Source organism: Camelus ferus, chromosome 9 (assembly GCF_009834535.1).
Source record: "Camelus ferus isolate YT-003-E chromosome 9, BCGSAC_Cfer_1.0, whole genome shotgun sequence".
In the NCBI taxonomy this organism is placed as follows: Eukaryota; Metazoa; Chordata; class Mammalia; order Artiodactyla; family Camelidae; genus Camelus; species Camelus ferus.
Window position 1 is genome coordinate 15,063,487 of NC_045704.1, and position 15,477 is coordinate 15,078,963.

The 15,477-nt window shown below is 46.3% G+C and overlaps 1 protein-coding gene across 2 annotated transcripts in view; it reads left to right on the top strand.

The window, feature by feature from the left end:
• The first annotated feature begins 1,213 nt into the window (after window positions 1-1,213).
• Window positions 1,214-15,477, top strand: part of PNMA8A (PNMA family member 8A) — a 45,686-nt gene continuing 31,422 nt past the window's right edge. Inside the window, exons 1-4 of one of the 2 annotated variants that reach the window (XM_032485738.1) lie at window positions 1,214-1,439; window positions 1,582-2,940; window positions 3,470-5,463; window positions 5,602-5,732. In XM_032485738.1, coding sequence (XP_032341629.1) covers window positions 1,653-2,940; window positions 3,470-3,486 — 1,305 coding nt within the window. In that variant the 5' untranslated portion in view covers window positions 1,214-1,439; window positions 1,582-1,652 and the 3' untranslated portion in view covers window positions 3,487-5,463; window positions 5,602-5,732. The remainder of the gene's footprint in view (window positions 1,440-1,581; window positions 2,941-3,469; window positions 5,464-5,601; window positions 5,733-15,477) is intronic. The other variant, XM_032485739.1, reaches the window with a different exon arrangement.

Below are 15,477 nucleotides of genomic sequence, written 5' to 3' on the forward strand. Positions count from 1 at the left end.
GTTTTAAAATCACTGCATAATGATACACATTCATTCTTCAGCTGATTCATAGAATTTCAACATGTAAAACACATGGAATTTTTAAACCCTATAGTTATGGCTAGAGTGTTTACTGGAATGTGAATATTCAGACTGAACAATTTGAATGTCATCAAAATATGATGGGAACTTGGGCAATCAATCACACAGATATTGATCGTGTCAAGTTCAGGCATGCCAGAGATGACAGTGAAATGGATGTTTGGCTATCTGGCCTTGCAAAGGAATTCCAAAATGGAATTCAAATAACAGATTTTGGTTGAATACCCAGATCCACTGCATCTTTCATACATGATCTCCCTGAATCTTCAAGATGTCCAGATCAGGAAACTTTTTATTGGTATTCCTATTGTGGAGGAGAGGAAGGAGCTCAGACAGCTCAGATTACTTGTGTAAGATCGCAGTTAGGAAGCGGTATTGCTAGATGTATTAGTGACAACTCAAACCGAGACACTGAGGAGTGTTTTTCTTCTTCTTCTCCTTCTTTTTTTTTAGTTTAATGGAGGTTCTGGGGGTTGAACCCAGAACCTCATGCATGCTAAGCACGTGCTCTACCACTGAGCTATATCCACCCCCTCCCTGAGGAGTGTTTCTTAACTGTCAACAAATGTGTTGTCTGTAGGCAGTGAGTTGAGGAAAGAAAGGTGAAGCACTATCCCCAAACGTGAAAGGGTAGGGACTTAAAAGTTTCTAGAAGCTTCTGGAAATTTCTGTAACCTAAGAACCGAAGCTGAATGAATGGTTGGGGGTAGAATCATCTACGAGTTTCTTTACTGTGGCTTTCGTTATTAAAGCTGCTCTTTCGTCTCACTGTCTGATTTCCGGTGTCTCCCAAGAGTCCTGCTGGCTGAACCCAACAGGAAGGTAAAGGGGAAGAGGGCTAGTTGGTGCAGCCATAGAAGTCAGCAACCCCCACCGCCATCCCAGCTCCACGTTGAGTAGAGACAGGTGGAAAGACTGCGTCTGGAGGGGCAGTCGGAGAGCATGCAGGCCCCTGGCTTGGGAAACAGCTAAACAGTCACACTCCCACCAGGCTACCCAGGTCCAATAGCACGGCTAACGCGCTCGCAGGTAACCACCGGTTGCCATGGAGACCGCGGGCTCTGCGCAGCCAGGCCGCGCGGGAGCAAGTGCGCAAGCGCGCACTGCGACGCCAGCCTTGGCTGCGCGCAGCTGCCCGGGTCGGGGCGAGACGCCGGGGCCGGAGCAGGATTGGACGCTGGCGTCCCGGCCCTTGGCCCAGAGCAGCCGCGCGGGGGTGGCTTGAGCAGGCGTCTGGCCGGCGGCCCATCCCAGCGGCCTCGCCTTGGCCCAACTGGGCGGTCAGAGGCGGGGCTGCCAGATCCCTGCCGGGCGGGCGGAGAGCCAGGCCCCGGGGAGGAGCCGAATCCAGGACACGTGTGAGCACCCGGGGCCCTGTGGGCAGGAAGGCCCTGGGAAAGCGCGAGGCCTCCTGCAGGCCAGCCGTGCAGGGGGCAACTGAGATCTCTGAGCCTTGCCGTGTTCCCGGGAATCTGACCCTCCTCTCCTGTCACCTTACAGGATTAATACTTAGGGACCGCTGCAGCATCGGTTCACCTGGTAGACTCTTCAGTACACAGGTGTCCACGACCATGGCGGTGAATCTTTTGGAGGACTGGTGCCGGGGAATGGAAGTGGACATCCACAGGTCTCTGTTGGTCACAGGCATCCCAGAGGACTGTGTCCAAGCGGAAATTGAGGAGACCTTGAATGGGGTCCTCTCTCCACTGGGCCCGTACCTCGTGCTCAACAAGATTTTTTTGAGAGAAGAGAATACCAAAGCTGCTCTCGTTAAGGTCGGTGAGGGAGTGAATCTGAGGGCTATACCCCGGGAATTCCCAGGAAGAGGGGGTGTCTGGCGAGTGGTCTGTAGGGACCCCACCCAGGATGCTGAGTTTTTTAAAAACCTGAATGAATTCCTGGATGCAGAGGGCCGCACCTGGGAAGATGTGGTCCGCCTGCTCCAGCTTAACCACTCCCCACCACCCCAGAACCAGAATCAGCCTCCAGAGAACTGGGCAGAAGCTTTGGGGGTGCTTTTAGGGGCGGTGGTGCAAATTGTCTTCTACATGAATGCTGAGAACCGCAGCCGGGAGGAAGTGAGGGCTCAGGAGGCTGCTGAGGCCCAGGCAGTAGCATCCTTGGCTTCAGCAGCAGGGAAGAAGGTCAAAAAGGAGCCAGGGTGGGCTGCGGAGGTAGGCTCTGCCTTGAAGATGGAAAATCTGGATGGCTGGAATGACATGGAAAACGATGGTGACCCTCCCAAACCTTTGGTTCGAAAGGCTGGAGCTAAGACTCGCTCCAGGAGAAAGAAGCAGAAAAAGACTCCCAAGCAGGAACCAGCGGCCTGGAAGAAATCCAAAGGCAGCCATTCCAACAGCTTGGCTTCTTTGGAGGATCCTGAGATTGGTGATGCTGAAAACATGGAGATGTCTGAATGTATCAGGAGCAACAGAAAACCCCAAGTGAAGCAGGAGGAGTTGGATTTGAAGAAGCCCATAGCCAAATGTGCCTGGAAGTCTCCCAGCACCCCACCTGACATTGCCCGGGTGGAAGCCACACGCCCTGGTGTTGCCTCTGAGTCAGACCAAGATGGTGGTCCCGAGGGCCCACCCAAGAAGAAGGCCGTGGGCTGGGCCTCCACAAAGAGCCCTGCTCCCGTGAGGAAGAAAAAGAAGGTGAGGTTGGGCCCTGTCTCTTATGTCCTTGCTGATTCGGAAGACACCAAGAAGAAGCCTGTGATTCCAAAGAAAGGGCCAGGCTTGCGAAGGGATACATCGGTTCAGAAGGCCCCTCGGGGCCCACGGCCCGCTGAGTCGCCTGCCTCCGCCTCACGGGGTCCAGAGGCCAAGCCAGAAGGCTCCCCTCACACTTCCAATGGTGAGAATGACAGCAGAAGGTGTTGCAGTTGTGTCAGCAAGTGGATGCGAGGGGAGGGGCAGCAGGGGCAGGTGGGGCCAGAGGAACCCGAGGGGGCGGCGGATCAAATGGTCCTTGAGGAGGACCCCAGCACCATGGAGGAGGCGGGTGACACATCAGTTGAGGTTTTAGAGGATGAAAACCCTGTTCCCCTCCCCAGTCCTAAGAGCCCCAGGGAAGGCCGACAATGGGGACACCTGTAGGGGCAGGAGGTGGCAGAGCAAACCCACTGACCTGTCGCTTGTTGACAAGTGTCTCTGGTATTCTCCAGTCATTCCGCTGCTTCATCCAACCCACCTCCCTCAATAAGAACTGAATCGGTTGGGGTTACAGTGTTGATCAGGGTGGGTGGCTTTGAGGGTGGGGTTTTCTGGAAGCCTGGTTGGGAGGTAGGAATGTTCAAGGACATGGAAAGTTAAAGGAAGCGAAAACACTTTCCAGTGACACCCTTCCCCCCTCCCCCTCTTGAGCTGTTCTCCTTTATCCACAGAACCCAGAAAGCTCTAATATGGGGGACCACCCATACCAGAGGAGTTGAATGAAGACCAGGGAAGAAGTTCCAAGTCGAGAACCAAGTTTCTCTAGTCACCGAATGACTTTGGACTCTTGTAGGGATCCGGTTCTCAGAGGTAAAGGGTAGATGAGATCTTGGGATGGGAAGTCGGGGAGGGAGGTGTTCCCCTATGCCTTTTCCCCTGCCAGGCCTGCTTTTTCCCCTCCTCTCAGATGCGCCTTCAGAGGTTGGAGGGTCACTAAGCGGATTGGGAAAATTTTAGAATGTTCACCTTTAAACGTGGTCAAGGTCATTTTCAGGTTCATCCATGTTCAGCCTTTCTCCCCATCCACTGCTTCCTCTTCTGGATTGTCAACCTCTGCAGGGCCCGGCGTTTTAAAGAGCAGGAGGGCCATTTTCTCCCTCCCTTGCTCTCCGAGCTTCCACTACCTAGTAAGTTAAGCCAAGATCTTCGCTGCAGATCTGACTTCCTTGCTTCTACTGGTTTGCAATGTCCATCCTCCAGTTATCTCACCAGAGGGTGGTAAGGTTCCAAGAGTTAATTTTGGAGAAAAAGAATGTCCACTTAGGTCTTGAAGTGTTCAGTTTTAGGTTCTGTTAATAAAAATGGTACTTAGATTCCCAGGTGGGGTTAGACCCTTGCAGGAAACCTGCAGGCAAGAGGAGTGATTGGTCGAGAAGGACTCTGACTGACATTCCTGCTTTCCCACTTCTAATTCTATCCAGTGCCCCCAAGCTCTCAATGTCTTTGAGGCTGAAGACCACATCTCACATAGGAAGAGAGGGGAGAATACTCTTTAAAAAATTAGCTGTTAATTTCTGCCCTCCAGATTGACAGTACACCATGTCTCCTGTGTGTGTGGGAGGCAGGGGAGGGGCCGGTTGCCTGAGATCAGTGGTTTCCAAACTGTTTTCCTGGGTAGGCCCAAGGAGTGCTCAAAGAAATCATCCGAGTCTATTTTTTGATGTATTTAAAAAAAAAAAGAGGGAAAAATGACTACTTGAATATGTCGTAAGCCAAACCTGTCACATCAGAGACTACCGAACATTACCTCACGTTCAGAAGTGAACTTGTTTGGTAATGGTGTCCGATCTGTTGATTCCGCCATCTATTTGCGTATGATTGAATTTCTTGTAAATGCAACCAATAGGAAAGGTTTGAAGTGGGAGGAGTTAGGCCCTGCGCACGCCCTGTCATATAACTCTCGGAAAGAAGTTTCCCGTTGTAATTCACATGCTCTCGTCCTGCTGTGATATTCATTTGTGATAGAAGTAAATACATCAACTCGGCACATAGTAATCAGTCTATCAGAGAGAGTTTTAGCCCTCTGCGTTTTCAGGGTCTCTCTTATGACTTGGATTTTTATGATCAAGAATGTGAACAGTTGTTAGATGTTGTTAGTGATTCAGCTTTGAAAACAAATTTCTCGTGACAATGCATTTCAAAATCCTGGATGAATCTGAGGATGCAGGGAAGAAAGAAATGGTTTTTACTTGTAGCCCTTCATCTGTGTACATCATGGTTTTACTTGGGTCTGAGCAAAAGAAAACTCAGGAGTGAATTGGATTTTCAAGGTGATGGACGCCTGCGGCTCTCCAGTTCCTGATTTCAGAATCAGGTCCATTAGGGCTTCATTGTGTGAACACATTGACATCATGATTAGTAAGTGTAACGTATGTGTTATAAAATAAAGTTTACCAAATTAAGTATCTGTCGAGTCTCTTATAGATGGAAGTGGCTTGGACTATTTAATTTGAGAAAAGGGTCCCCCCCCACTGAACAACACACACTGTCCTAGACTCCCAGCCCTGTGTGGGCTGTCGTCAGAGCTGGGTTCAAGCTACAAGGGTCGTCAGTTTTCTGTGAGAGAAGAAGCCATCGAGATGTCTGTCCTCATTGCTATACAGCCTGCCACCACTGTGAAAGACTCCCCCACAGATCCTGGGGTTTCCAGAAGTTTCTAGAACAGGTAACTGGTGATGTGAATTACCTGAAAATGCTAGTTTATTTTTTAAAGCAGCTGGTAGATGAAACTGTGCCTTCCTCTCAAATAGAAGCTGAGGGCTGTCAGCTAAAAACTGAGTTGAGTTTCCCTCTCCCCTGCTAGGAACTCCAGAACCAGGACTCCAGCGCCAGCCACTGCCTGAATCACCTGATGGACAGAAGACCCAAGGGAAGCTGGACTTTGAGGACAGGAGAGCTAAATAGGCCCTGGAGTGCACACACATAAAGACCCAGGTCAAAGGTTTATTTATTGGGTCCTTTCCTCTGCGCCTCTATGAGAAAAGCCATATTTGGCCAAGATCTTTAAGTAACTCCCACGAACCCTCCTTCCCTGTAGTTATACCCAGTCCATCAGTAAAGGTGAAAGGCTGACCTGGCCCCTAGTTGGGGGAGATCCAGGGATGGGGCTTCGTGGGGGTACAGGTCAGCTCTCCAAGGAAACCCCCAGGCCACTTGTTGGACGGGGTGGCATTCTGTTCCAGGCTGTGCCTCGGAGCAAGGCCCAGCCAGAGGTGCCAAGGAGAGGCTGTGCCCACCACCAGGAGGGCTTGAAGGTAAAGCTTCCTCATTCATCGTGCTTTCGTTTAGCCAGAATTTATTGAGCATCTGCCAGGGGACAGCCAGGAACCAGACAGTCCTGTGCTCCTGGAGCTGACATTCTTGTGGGGAGGTGGACCACACATACAGAGATAGGATGGTGTGTAAGGGGTGTTAAGTACTGCGGTGAGACGTGATGCAGGGAGGGTCAAGGTGAGTGTGTATGCAAGAGACAGAGAGAGAAAGAGAGAGATGGCTGTTCTATATAGTCAGGGAGGGCTTCTCTGAGGCGGTGACGTTTGAACAGATCTGAAGGAGCTGAAGGGTGATACAGGTGGCTGGCCAATGGAACAGCGTCTTGGGGAGAGGGAACAATCAGTATGAAAGGAGGCAGGAGGGTGCCTGGTCTGAGAAAAAGTGAGGAACGGAGGGATGTGGGGAAGAAGGGAGATATTTCTGTATGGATGGGCTTTGACTTTAATCTGAGTGAGTCAGGAGCCATGAAAGAGATGTGATCCTGCTTAGATTGTCACAGGCTCCCTTGCCCGTTCCCACTTTCCACCAAACCATGGCTCCAAGGAGGCACTCTCTCTGCCCGTTGTTGGACCTGTGGGTGGTAAAGTGTCATCCTTGATCTGAAGAAGGGATGCTCAGCCACCCCAGCCGGTACAGTGTCTTCTGGTTCTTTTACAGGACCCTGGGCATCTGTGTCTGACACTGGGTAGGAAAAGCCCAGTCTAGAATCAGTGTCCATTCCCATCAAGACCCGTGTGGAGCCCCCAGGGCTGCCAGCGTCAGTCTCAAGCCAGCAGTGTTCAGGGCCTTCCCAACAGAGAACTGCCCACACGGCCAGCCCCTGTCTCTCTTGTTGACAGATACAGTTCTCACTGGCATTTTGTGCCTCAGGGTGCAGAAGGACTATGTCTAGATTCAGCCCATCTCAGCACTGCTACAGTGCCCTGTACTCACTCATCCCTTGGACCCCAGACACCATCTCAAGGGAGCATGTGGGGATTTCTGCTTGTGGGTTCCAGCCACATTCCAAACCTGGGAGTTCTGACAGTGAGACAGTGGCATGTCCCACTGAATGCCTGTCTCAAATTCCCCTAGGGATCTCCACATGTATCCCACATGGGTGTCCCTTTAATAGGCCAGATTTCCAGTGCCTTCCTGCCTGACCATATGGCCAAGCCATTGGCCATCACTCATGAGTCAGTAAAAACCCAAACATAGGGGATTTTACCACTTTAATTCTACCACTGTTGGGAAAACAGCCTGCAGTTCAGCCCACCAAGCTGATTTGTCTTTACCTCCTTCCACTCTCTTCTTTCCTAACTAATAGTAGAAGGGAAGCTTGCTACTGATGGAAGCCATCTTGCCACCATGTGGCAGGAAGTGCAAAGGCCCTGAGACAGGAGTATTTCTTGTGTGTGGGAGGCCAGTGCAGCTGGAGCACAGTGAGCAGGAGGGCAAATAGCAGGAAGAGAGGTCAGAGAGGATTGACTTTCTGAACCCAAGGTGATACAGAGGAAAGCAGATCCAGAAGAGAGAGAGAGAATATTGTTTACATTGTGTGAGAGGCTGGCTCCAGCCATGCCTGAAAGCCAGAACTCTTGGATTTCTGGGTTACATGAATCAATAAATACCTTATTTTTTCTTTTCTTTCTTTTGCCCATCCCTTCTTTCCCCTCCTCCAGCAACCTGAATTAGCTTATTTCATACGTGAAACTGTCCTGATTAATGAAACTACAAAAAGGCATACGATGAAAACTAAATCACCTTTCCACCCTAGATTCCAGAGGTTTACTAGTTTCTTTTATATCCTTCCAGAGAAGCTCTCCGTAGGTAGATTTATAGCATTCACATGCAGATATATTCTCATCTCCTTTTTCACTCAAGTAGAATACTATGCACATTTTTCTTAACCTAAAGTATCTTGGAACATATCTTGGATAGTGTTCCATTTTTCATCATCTGGCTGCATAGACTCAGTGAGTGGCTTCAGGTACATTTGTAACCTGCTGCTCAAAGAGAAGCCTCAGGAATCTGGCTCGCTTGCCACTCTAAACTTTGTTCTCTGAGTTGGTTCCATCCTCAGGCCAGCTTCTCCATGGTGACAAAGGTAGCTGCCAGCACATAAAGTTTGATCCTTAGAGCACCAGTAGAAATAGATGTGTTTTCCGATGGTCCCAGTCAATGTCCCAGGGAAGACTTCTTTTTTTTTTTTTAATTGACATATAGTCGGTTTACAATGTTGTTAATTGCTGGTGTACGGCATACTGATTCAGTTATATATATACATATATATATATATATATATATATATACCTTTTCATATTCTTTCTCATTATAGGCTATTACAAGGTATTGAATATAGTTCCCTGTGTTACACAATAGGACTTTGTTGTTTATCCATTTTATATATAGTTGTTGGTGTCTGCAAATCCTGAACTCCCAATTTATCCCTCCCCACCCCACCAGGGTAGACTTCTGATAGGCTCCCACTGGGTAATGTGTCTAGCTCCAAACTGAAGTGACTGTAGGAGCACAGTGCCCTGATTGGCCGGCCTGGGTCACATGTCCCTGTGACAGGGCGTGTAGGCGCTTTGACTGACAGCCAGCCCCTCTGGACATCAGTGGAAGAAGGGAGGAGCTGGTTTTCAAGAGGAAGGGGTGCAGAGAGGACAAAATTGTTAATGAATGACTCCCGTAGAAATTCAGGACAAATCTTTAGGCCTCCAGCTTGGAGAGAAGGCTTGGAGAGACCCTGAAGTGTGGGCCACAGGACGGGGCTGGAGGGAGGACACTGCCGAGAGGAGTGGGTAGGGGTGACAGCCTGCTTGGGTTTGAATCTCAGCTCCACTCTCTGACTTGGGCCAGTCCCTTGTTCTTCATTTCTTTATCTGTAAAATGGAGCTTATAGGCATCAACTTCAGAGCCCTCCCAAGGTGGGAGACAATCTACAGTAATGGGTCAGGCTGTGGGTCCTTTAAAATCTGTTATGATAAACACCATCACTAGGAGAAAAGTAAATATTTTAAACGGGGTTGTCTTTGGGGAGAGGGACTAGGAGGTTAGGGGAGGAGAATTTGTTTTTCACTTTGTTCCTTTTTTGGTACCTTTTGTATTTTTAGCCTTGCATGTGAATTCTTTGCTTCTGTAAAATATCAGTAGAGCTGATATCTGGGAGGTGGCATGAGAGGCCATTTTTTTCCTCCCCAGTGTTTGTGTTCTGTAAACTAAAGCACGTTGACTCAGGTTGCCCGGGTAACTTGTTTTTTCTAGAGGCTTTGGAGTAAAGATTATCCTTTGAGATGAGAACATAATATTTGACATTGTGTTAAATGTGCCTTGGGTAGGTAAGCTGGTAACTTTGTGCTACTTTGGGTTTTTTTTAAATTATGGCAAAATACACATAACATAAAATTTAGCCTTTTAACCATGTTTAGGTGTACAGTCCAGTGGCGTTAAGGACATTGACACTGTTGTGCAACCATGACCACCATCTGTCCACAGAACTCTTTTCATCTTGTAAAACTAAAACTCTAAATAATAATAACTCCCCATTGCTGCCTCCCCCCAGCCCCCAGCAAGCACCGTTCTCCTTTCTGTCTCTATGAATTTGACTACTCTAGGTACCTCAAATAAGTGCAAACACAATATTTGTCCTTTTGTGACTGGGCTTGTTTCACTTAGAATAATGTCCTCAAGGTTCATCTCCGTTAAAGCAAGTGTCAGAATTTTCTTCTTTTTAAAAAGGAAGATATTATTATTCTTCCTGAATAATATTCCATTGCCTGTGTGTACCATGTCGCATTCCCCCATTCATCCGTGGACGGACACCCAGGTTGCTTCCACCTTTTGGCTATTGTGAATAGTGCTGCTTGCAACCTTGTACACAAGGATGTACAAATATCTCTCTGCCTTCCTGCTTTCAGTTCTCTTGAGTATATACCAGAAGTGCAGTTGCTGGATTATATGGTAATTTGATTTTTAATTTTTTTGAGCAACTGTCACAGTGTTTTCCATCGTGCTGCCTTGATTTTAAAATCCCAGTATGCCCTCTTCTGCAAAATTGTAGAAGCTTGACCACATGGCAGAAACCTCTCCAGCCCACCTGTGGGCTCCAGTTTCACTGTGATAATTATGAGTGAACCTGGAACAGATTTTGCCGGCATAATCTGGCCTGATATGTGAATCTGGTACGTGTTGTAAATTTGAGGTGTTCTCCTAAGACCCTTTGTTTATGGGAATGTGAGCAGTTGTTAGTGTTAATTCAATGCTGAAACAAAATCTACCACTCTCCTTCCAAGCCTTGAGATCTGCTTAATTGGAGCATTTCCTGTAATTGCAGGGTGAACAGTTTAACCTTCTTACAGCTGGAGTAGCCAAGAAAATTCTAGAACAGGCCAGGAAAGCGGATGGGCCTTGTGGGTTATTAAAAGACATTATAAAAATATATTATGAATCCACAATAACGGATAGTGCAGTAGAACAGATAGGCAAATCGAAAAGTAGACACACAGGTTTGGGAAATTTTGTTTGGTGGTTTTTCAAATCAGTGGGAAAAGAGAGATTATTGAACACGTGGTGTTGGGCAGCAGTGGGAAGAGAGGGCAGTTTTCCTTTTATAAAAAATAAATTGCAGATACATCAAAGAATAAAATACTAAAAAAAATAAAACTACAAAAGTTGTGGAAGAAAATACAAGGGAATTTGTCCACCATTCTGGCATCGGAAAGATCTTCCTAAGCAGGTTTCAAACCCTAGGGGCCAAACCAAGGGAGAAAATTAATTCATCAACACAAAAATTAAAAATCAACCTGTGGCAAATGTTAGTATAAAAAAAAGACAAATGACATGTTTGTAAAATGTTTCTAATATATATCAGAGTAAAGAGATAGTTGTTTAGTGAGAGTAAGCAAAAGATGAGCAACCTAATAGAAAAATGGGCAAAGCATATGAACAGGCAATTCACTGGGAAAATATTACAAATGACTGATAAATTATGTGAAAAAGGAAGCTCCCTGCACTCAATCTGCAGTCAGTGCAAATCAAAACAGGATAGCATTTTTCACCTAATGGGCAAACCTCTTACATTGTACATACTCCCTCTTGGCAATTAGGGAAAGGCAGCTTTATAGAGCATATTTGTTTAAGTTGATGCCAACTTTCTGGAGTTTTTGTTGGTATTTGGCAATCACAACTAATATTTTCAAAGAAAACTGGTGAACCTGTGTTACTTTTACAGAATTTCAATTTGGTGATGCTACTTGAGTGGTGGGATTATGCAGCATACAAAATTTGTTCTTTTTTATTCCCTCATACTAAAAAATACACCACCACAGACATTTTAAAAGCACCCAGACAAATACATGATTCAATCCAGACATGAGCCAGTGCAGTGAGATGAACTTGTGCCTCCACAGTAATTTTTTCTATCCACCTCTGCCTAGAGATTTGCACTTTTTTCAATGGGATGGGTGATGGAGAAGGTTGGAGGGCTGTGTGGATCTGTGTCTGAGCTCACCGCAGGGCACACTCAGGCTTGTAAAACTGGCCCCAAGAGTCCTGGGTCTACACAGCACATCTGTCCCACTCAGTGAAACATCAGGCAGGGCTCTTGCAGGTCCATTGGGTCCTAATGACCACGTAACAGCAAAAGAATGCGTGGCAGGTTTCAGCATGACTGCATGGTACTGGGACACTCATAGTGCCCGCCTGGTGTAAGACTTGGTATTTCTTCTGTGGCTTCTGCCATTTGGATGCGGAAAGTAAGGAGCAGTTAAATAGACTTAGCAGCTCCGCTATGAGACCACCTGCAGCTTCGCTTTCAAGCTTCTGGCTCCATGTATCCTGGGTTTGCAAAGTGAGCTATTGAAAAATTGTGATCATATGAGAAGATAATGGAAACACGTATCGAGTAGGGGTGACCACACAATCCCCCCAAAGGTACATAACACATAAAAAGTAAGCATGTGTATTTTAATTCATTTAGAAGTACAGTGGCTGTGCAGGTTTTAATTAGCCATCAGTTAATGGACATTTGGGCTGTCTCCACTTTCTGGCTATTGTGAATAATGCTGCTGTGAACATTCACATAACAAGCTTTTATGTGGACATATGTTTTCATTTCTCTTGGATTACCTAGGAGTGGTTCATCCATGCAATGGAATATTGCTCAATATTAAAAGGAATGAAGTACTGATACCCACAACAACATGGACGAATCTCAAGGCTTTATTTTAAGGGGAAGAAGCCAGATGCAAATATGTATACATACTTTTCTTATTTCAGGCTGGTAGGACAGAATACCCTAGGCTGAAGGCTTGTAAGTAACAGAAATTTATGTCTCACAGTTCTGCAGGCTGGAAATCCGAGATCAGGATGCCGGCGTGATTCTGGGGAGGACCCCTTTCCAGGTTACAGACAGCGGACTCCCCTGTGTCCTCTGGTTAGTGGTATCTCTAGGGTCTCTTTTATAAGGGCACTAGTCCCATTTAAGAGGGCTCCACCTTCATGATCTTATCATCCCCCCAAGGCCCCAACCTCCTAATATCATCACCTTGAGGGTTAGGATTTCAGCATATGAATTTTAGGGGGACACACACATTCAGTCCATAGCATGACATAAGAATTTTTAGGACAGGAAAAATAATCTGTGATGAGGAAAATCAGACCCGTGCTTGCTTCATTTGGAGGAAGGGCTTTGGTCCCAAGGGGGTGTGGTGGAATGCTCTGTGTTCAGGGTGGTGGTTGCACAGGTGTACTCAGATGTCCAAACTCACCAAATTGCACACTTGGAATGTGTGCATTTCCCTTAACGTAAATAATACCTCAGTACAAACAATTTTTTTAAAAGAGAGTGACTTTATGTTCATCTTTATAATTCAATGCACTGAATAATTTACAGCCCAAACCATAGTAATATTGAACACTAAAGCCACACCACCAACAGGGTTTAATGCACTTTGTGTGCAGTTTTACATCTTGTGGTAAGCCAGCTCCCGCCCGCTCTCTGAGCCTGTTTACTGAACAACTTGCTGTGGATTAAGACTCTTGCAGCCCGGCATGGCTCTCTGTTTAAAATTGAAGCCTGACACGTCCATTCTTATAAAACTCTGCACGTGGAAGTTACATTCAGTTCAAGGTCAGGAGGCTGAGACAGCCGATTGGAGGCTGCTTGGTCCTGGGTGAGACTGCAACATGTTTCCAGCCCTGAGGGGCTTTTGAAATGGGTTTTCCTGTTGGATCCTGTGACCTTGATATTTCTGAGGGGAAGGTGCTCAGTTATTAAAGGATGTTAATGATTCAAGATGAAACAGATTTCTCCATACCTGACTGGTCAGCGGCGCCTGGATTGGTTTAACCGAACCACATCTTGACATTATAAAGGCAAGCTATTTAAAATCTGCTGCCCTCTGAGAATGGCCAGAACATTCAAGAAAATGAAAACTAACGTGGGCAAGTGGGTCCTAGTAGATAGTGAAGTGGATTATGAAGCTGCGCTATCCCTTCATTCGTTTATGCTGAAGAAATAGACCAGCAAAGCAGTGGGACAGAATAATGAGCTCAGAAGTAGAACTTTATACATCTGAGAATTTAGACTCTGACTATGGTGCTATTTAAATTAGTAGTGGAGAAAGGGGTTTTTCTAAGCATAGCTGGTGCTTAGAAAACTGGCCAGCCATTTGGAAAAAAGGAACTAAATTTGGGTTCTCTGCTTCCTTGTTTGTATGCCCAGATACCTTCCAGATGGATCGAAGATGTACATATAAAAAAGAAATCAGAAATGTTTAGATAAAAACAGGAGTAATGTTACTTATGATTTCAGAAGCAGGAGGCATTTCTAAGAAGGACCCAAAGCCCAGAGGTCACGAAGGAAAAGATGAATCAACCTGATTAATATAAACATTTAAATCTTACAAAGGAAAAAAAAAATCCACAAAGTCAAAAGACAATAAACTGGAGAACATGTTTACCATGAGTAGGATGAATTCAAGATGAATTACCTCGATATACAAAGAGCTTGTACATGTCAAAGGAGAGACAAACATAAAACAGTCTGGCAAGGATCTCAATAGGAAATTCACAGAAAAAAAACAACAAGAAGCCAACAAAGGGTTGACTTATTTATCAAACGTTTACATAACACAATGTGCCAAGCACTCTTGTAAGCATTTTGCTAATATCTACTTATTTAAGCCTAAAATAAAATGAGGAGGGAGGTGCTATTATGTTCGTCCTCATTTTTACAGGTGAGGAAACTCATCACCCTAAGAGGTCAATAACCAGACCAAGGTCACTCTGCTGGCAAATGGTAGCGCCCAGATTTGGACCCTGGTCTGCAAGACAGGCTTTTAAGCAGGACGCCACACTACTTCTGTTACCGAGTCCAAGCTTGTGCTGCTCGCCACACAGCAGGCCAGTAAATCAAGAGACAGGTTGTTGGGGCAAGGAATAGCGACTTTATTCAGAAAACCAGCCGACCAAGAAGATGGTGGACAAATGTCTCAAAGAACCACCCTGCCCAAGTTAGAGTTCAGGCTTCCTTTATGCTAAGAGGAGGAGCAAAGTCAAACGTTTCCTGCTGCTGGTCAGCCTCTGCAGGGGAGGTGTTAATTTCTTCCTTCCTGCATCCATTAACAGGGGGGCCTGGTTAGGATGATTCCTGTGAGCTAAACAAAGGTATTTTAGCTTAACACTCATTACCAGGGTGGCAGGGTTCCCAGAGGTGGGCCCTTATGTATAATTTAAGCTTGTAGGCAATATCCCTTTAGTGATTAACTTGTAGCAAAAGCAATAGAATACAAAGGTTAAAGTAAAAGAAAAACCCAGTATGGAGTCAGATTTGTTCTTCCCTATTACACTTCCCACCTCTCTCATGAATGATTAAAGTAAGTGCAAGGCCAAACAGCCATGTGATCTCAACAATCACATATGAACTTGGCAAAAATGCAAAAGTTTAGGGACTCCTAGTGCTGGTGAGGGTTTGGGAAAGTAGGTGCCCGGATATTCTTAAAAGGCATGGAAATTGGTACATCTTTCTGAGGGCAACATGATTCTAGTAATCAAGGTTTAAAATATATTCATCAAAATGTGCTGAGATATACCAGGGATGCTGTTATAACAGATTTGTAAAAGGAAGGGGGAAACCTGGAAACAGTCTGGTTAAATGAGTTATGGGACACCACAGAAAGGAACACCATGCAGTTGCTAGAATGAAGTGGATCTGAGTGCTGAATGCCAGCCATATTTTTAAAACCTTTTATTGAAAAGTAAGTGTATCCTAAGTGGTCAGTTGGATGCATTTCCACAAATGGAACACACCTGTGTAACGGGCCCCCAGATGGGGACCCAGACACACCTAAGGCTCCCCGCCCCCCGCCCCGCAACCTCTATTCAGAGCCCTGCCCATCCCTCACCCTTCCCCCACCTCAGT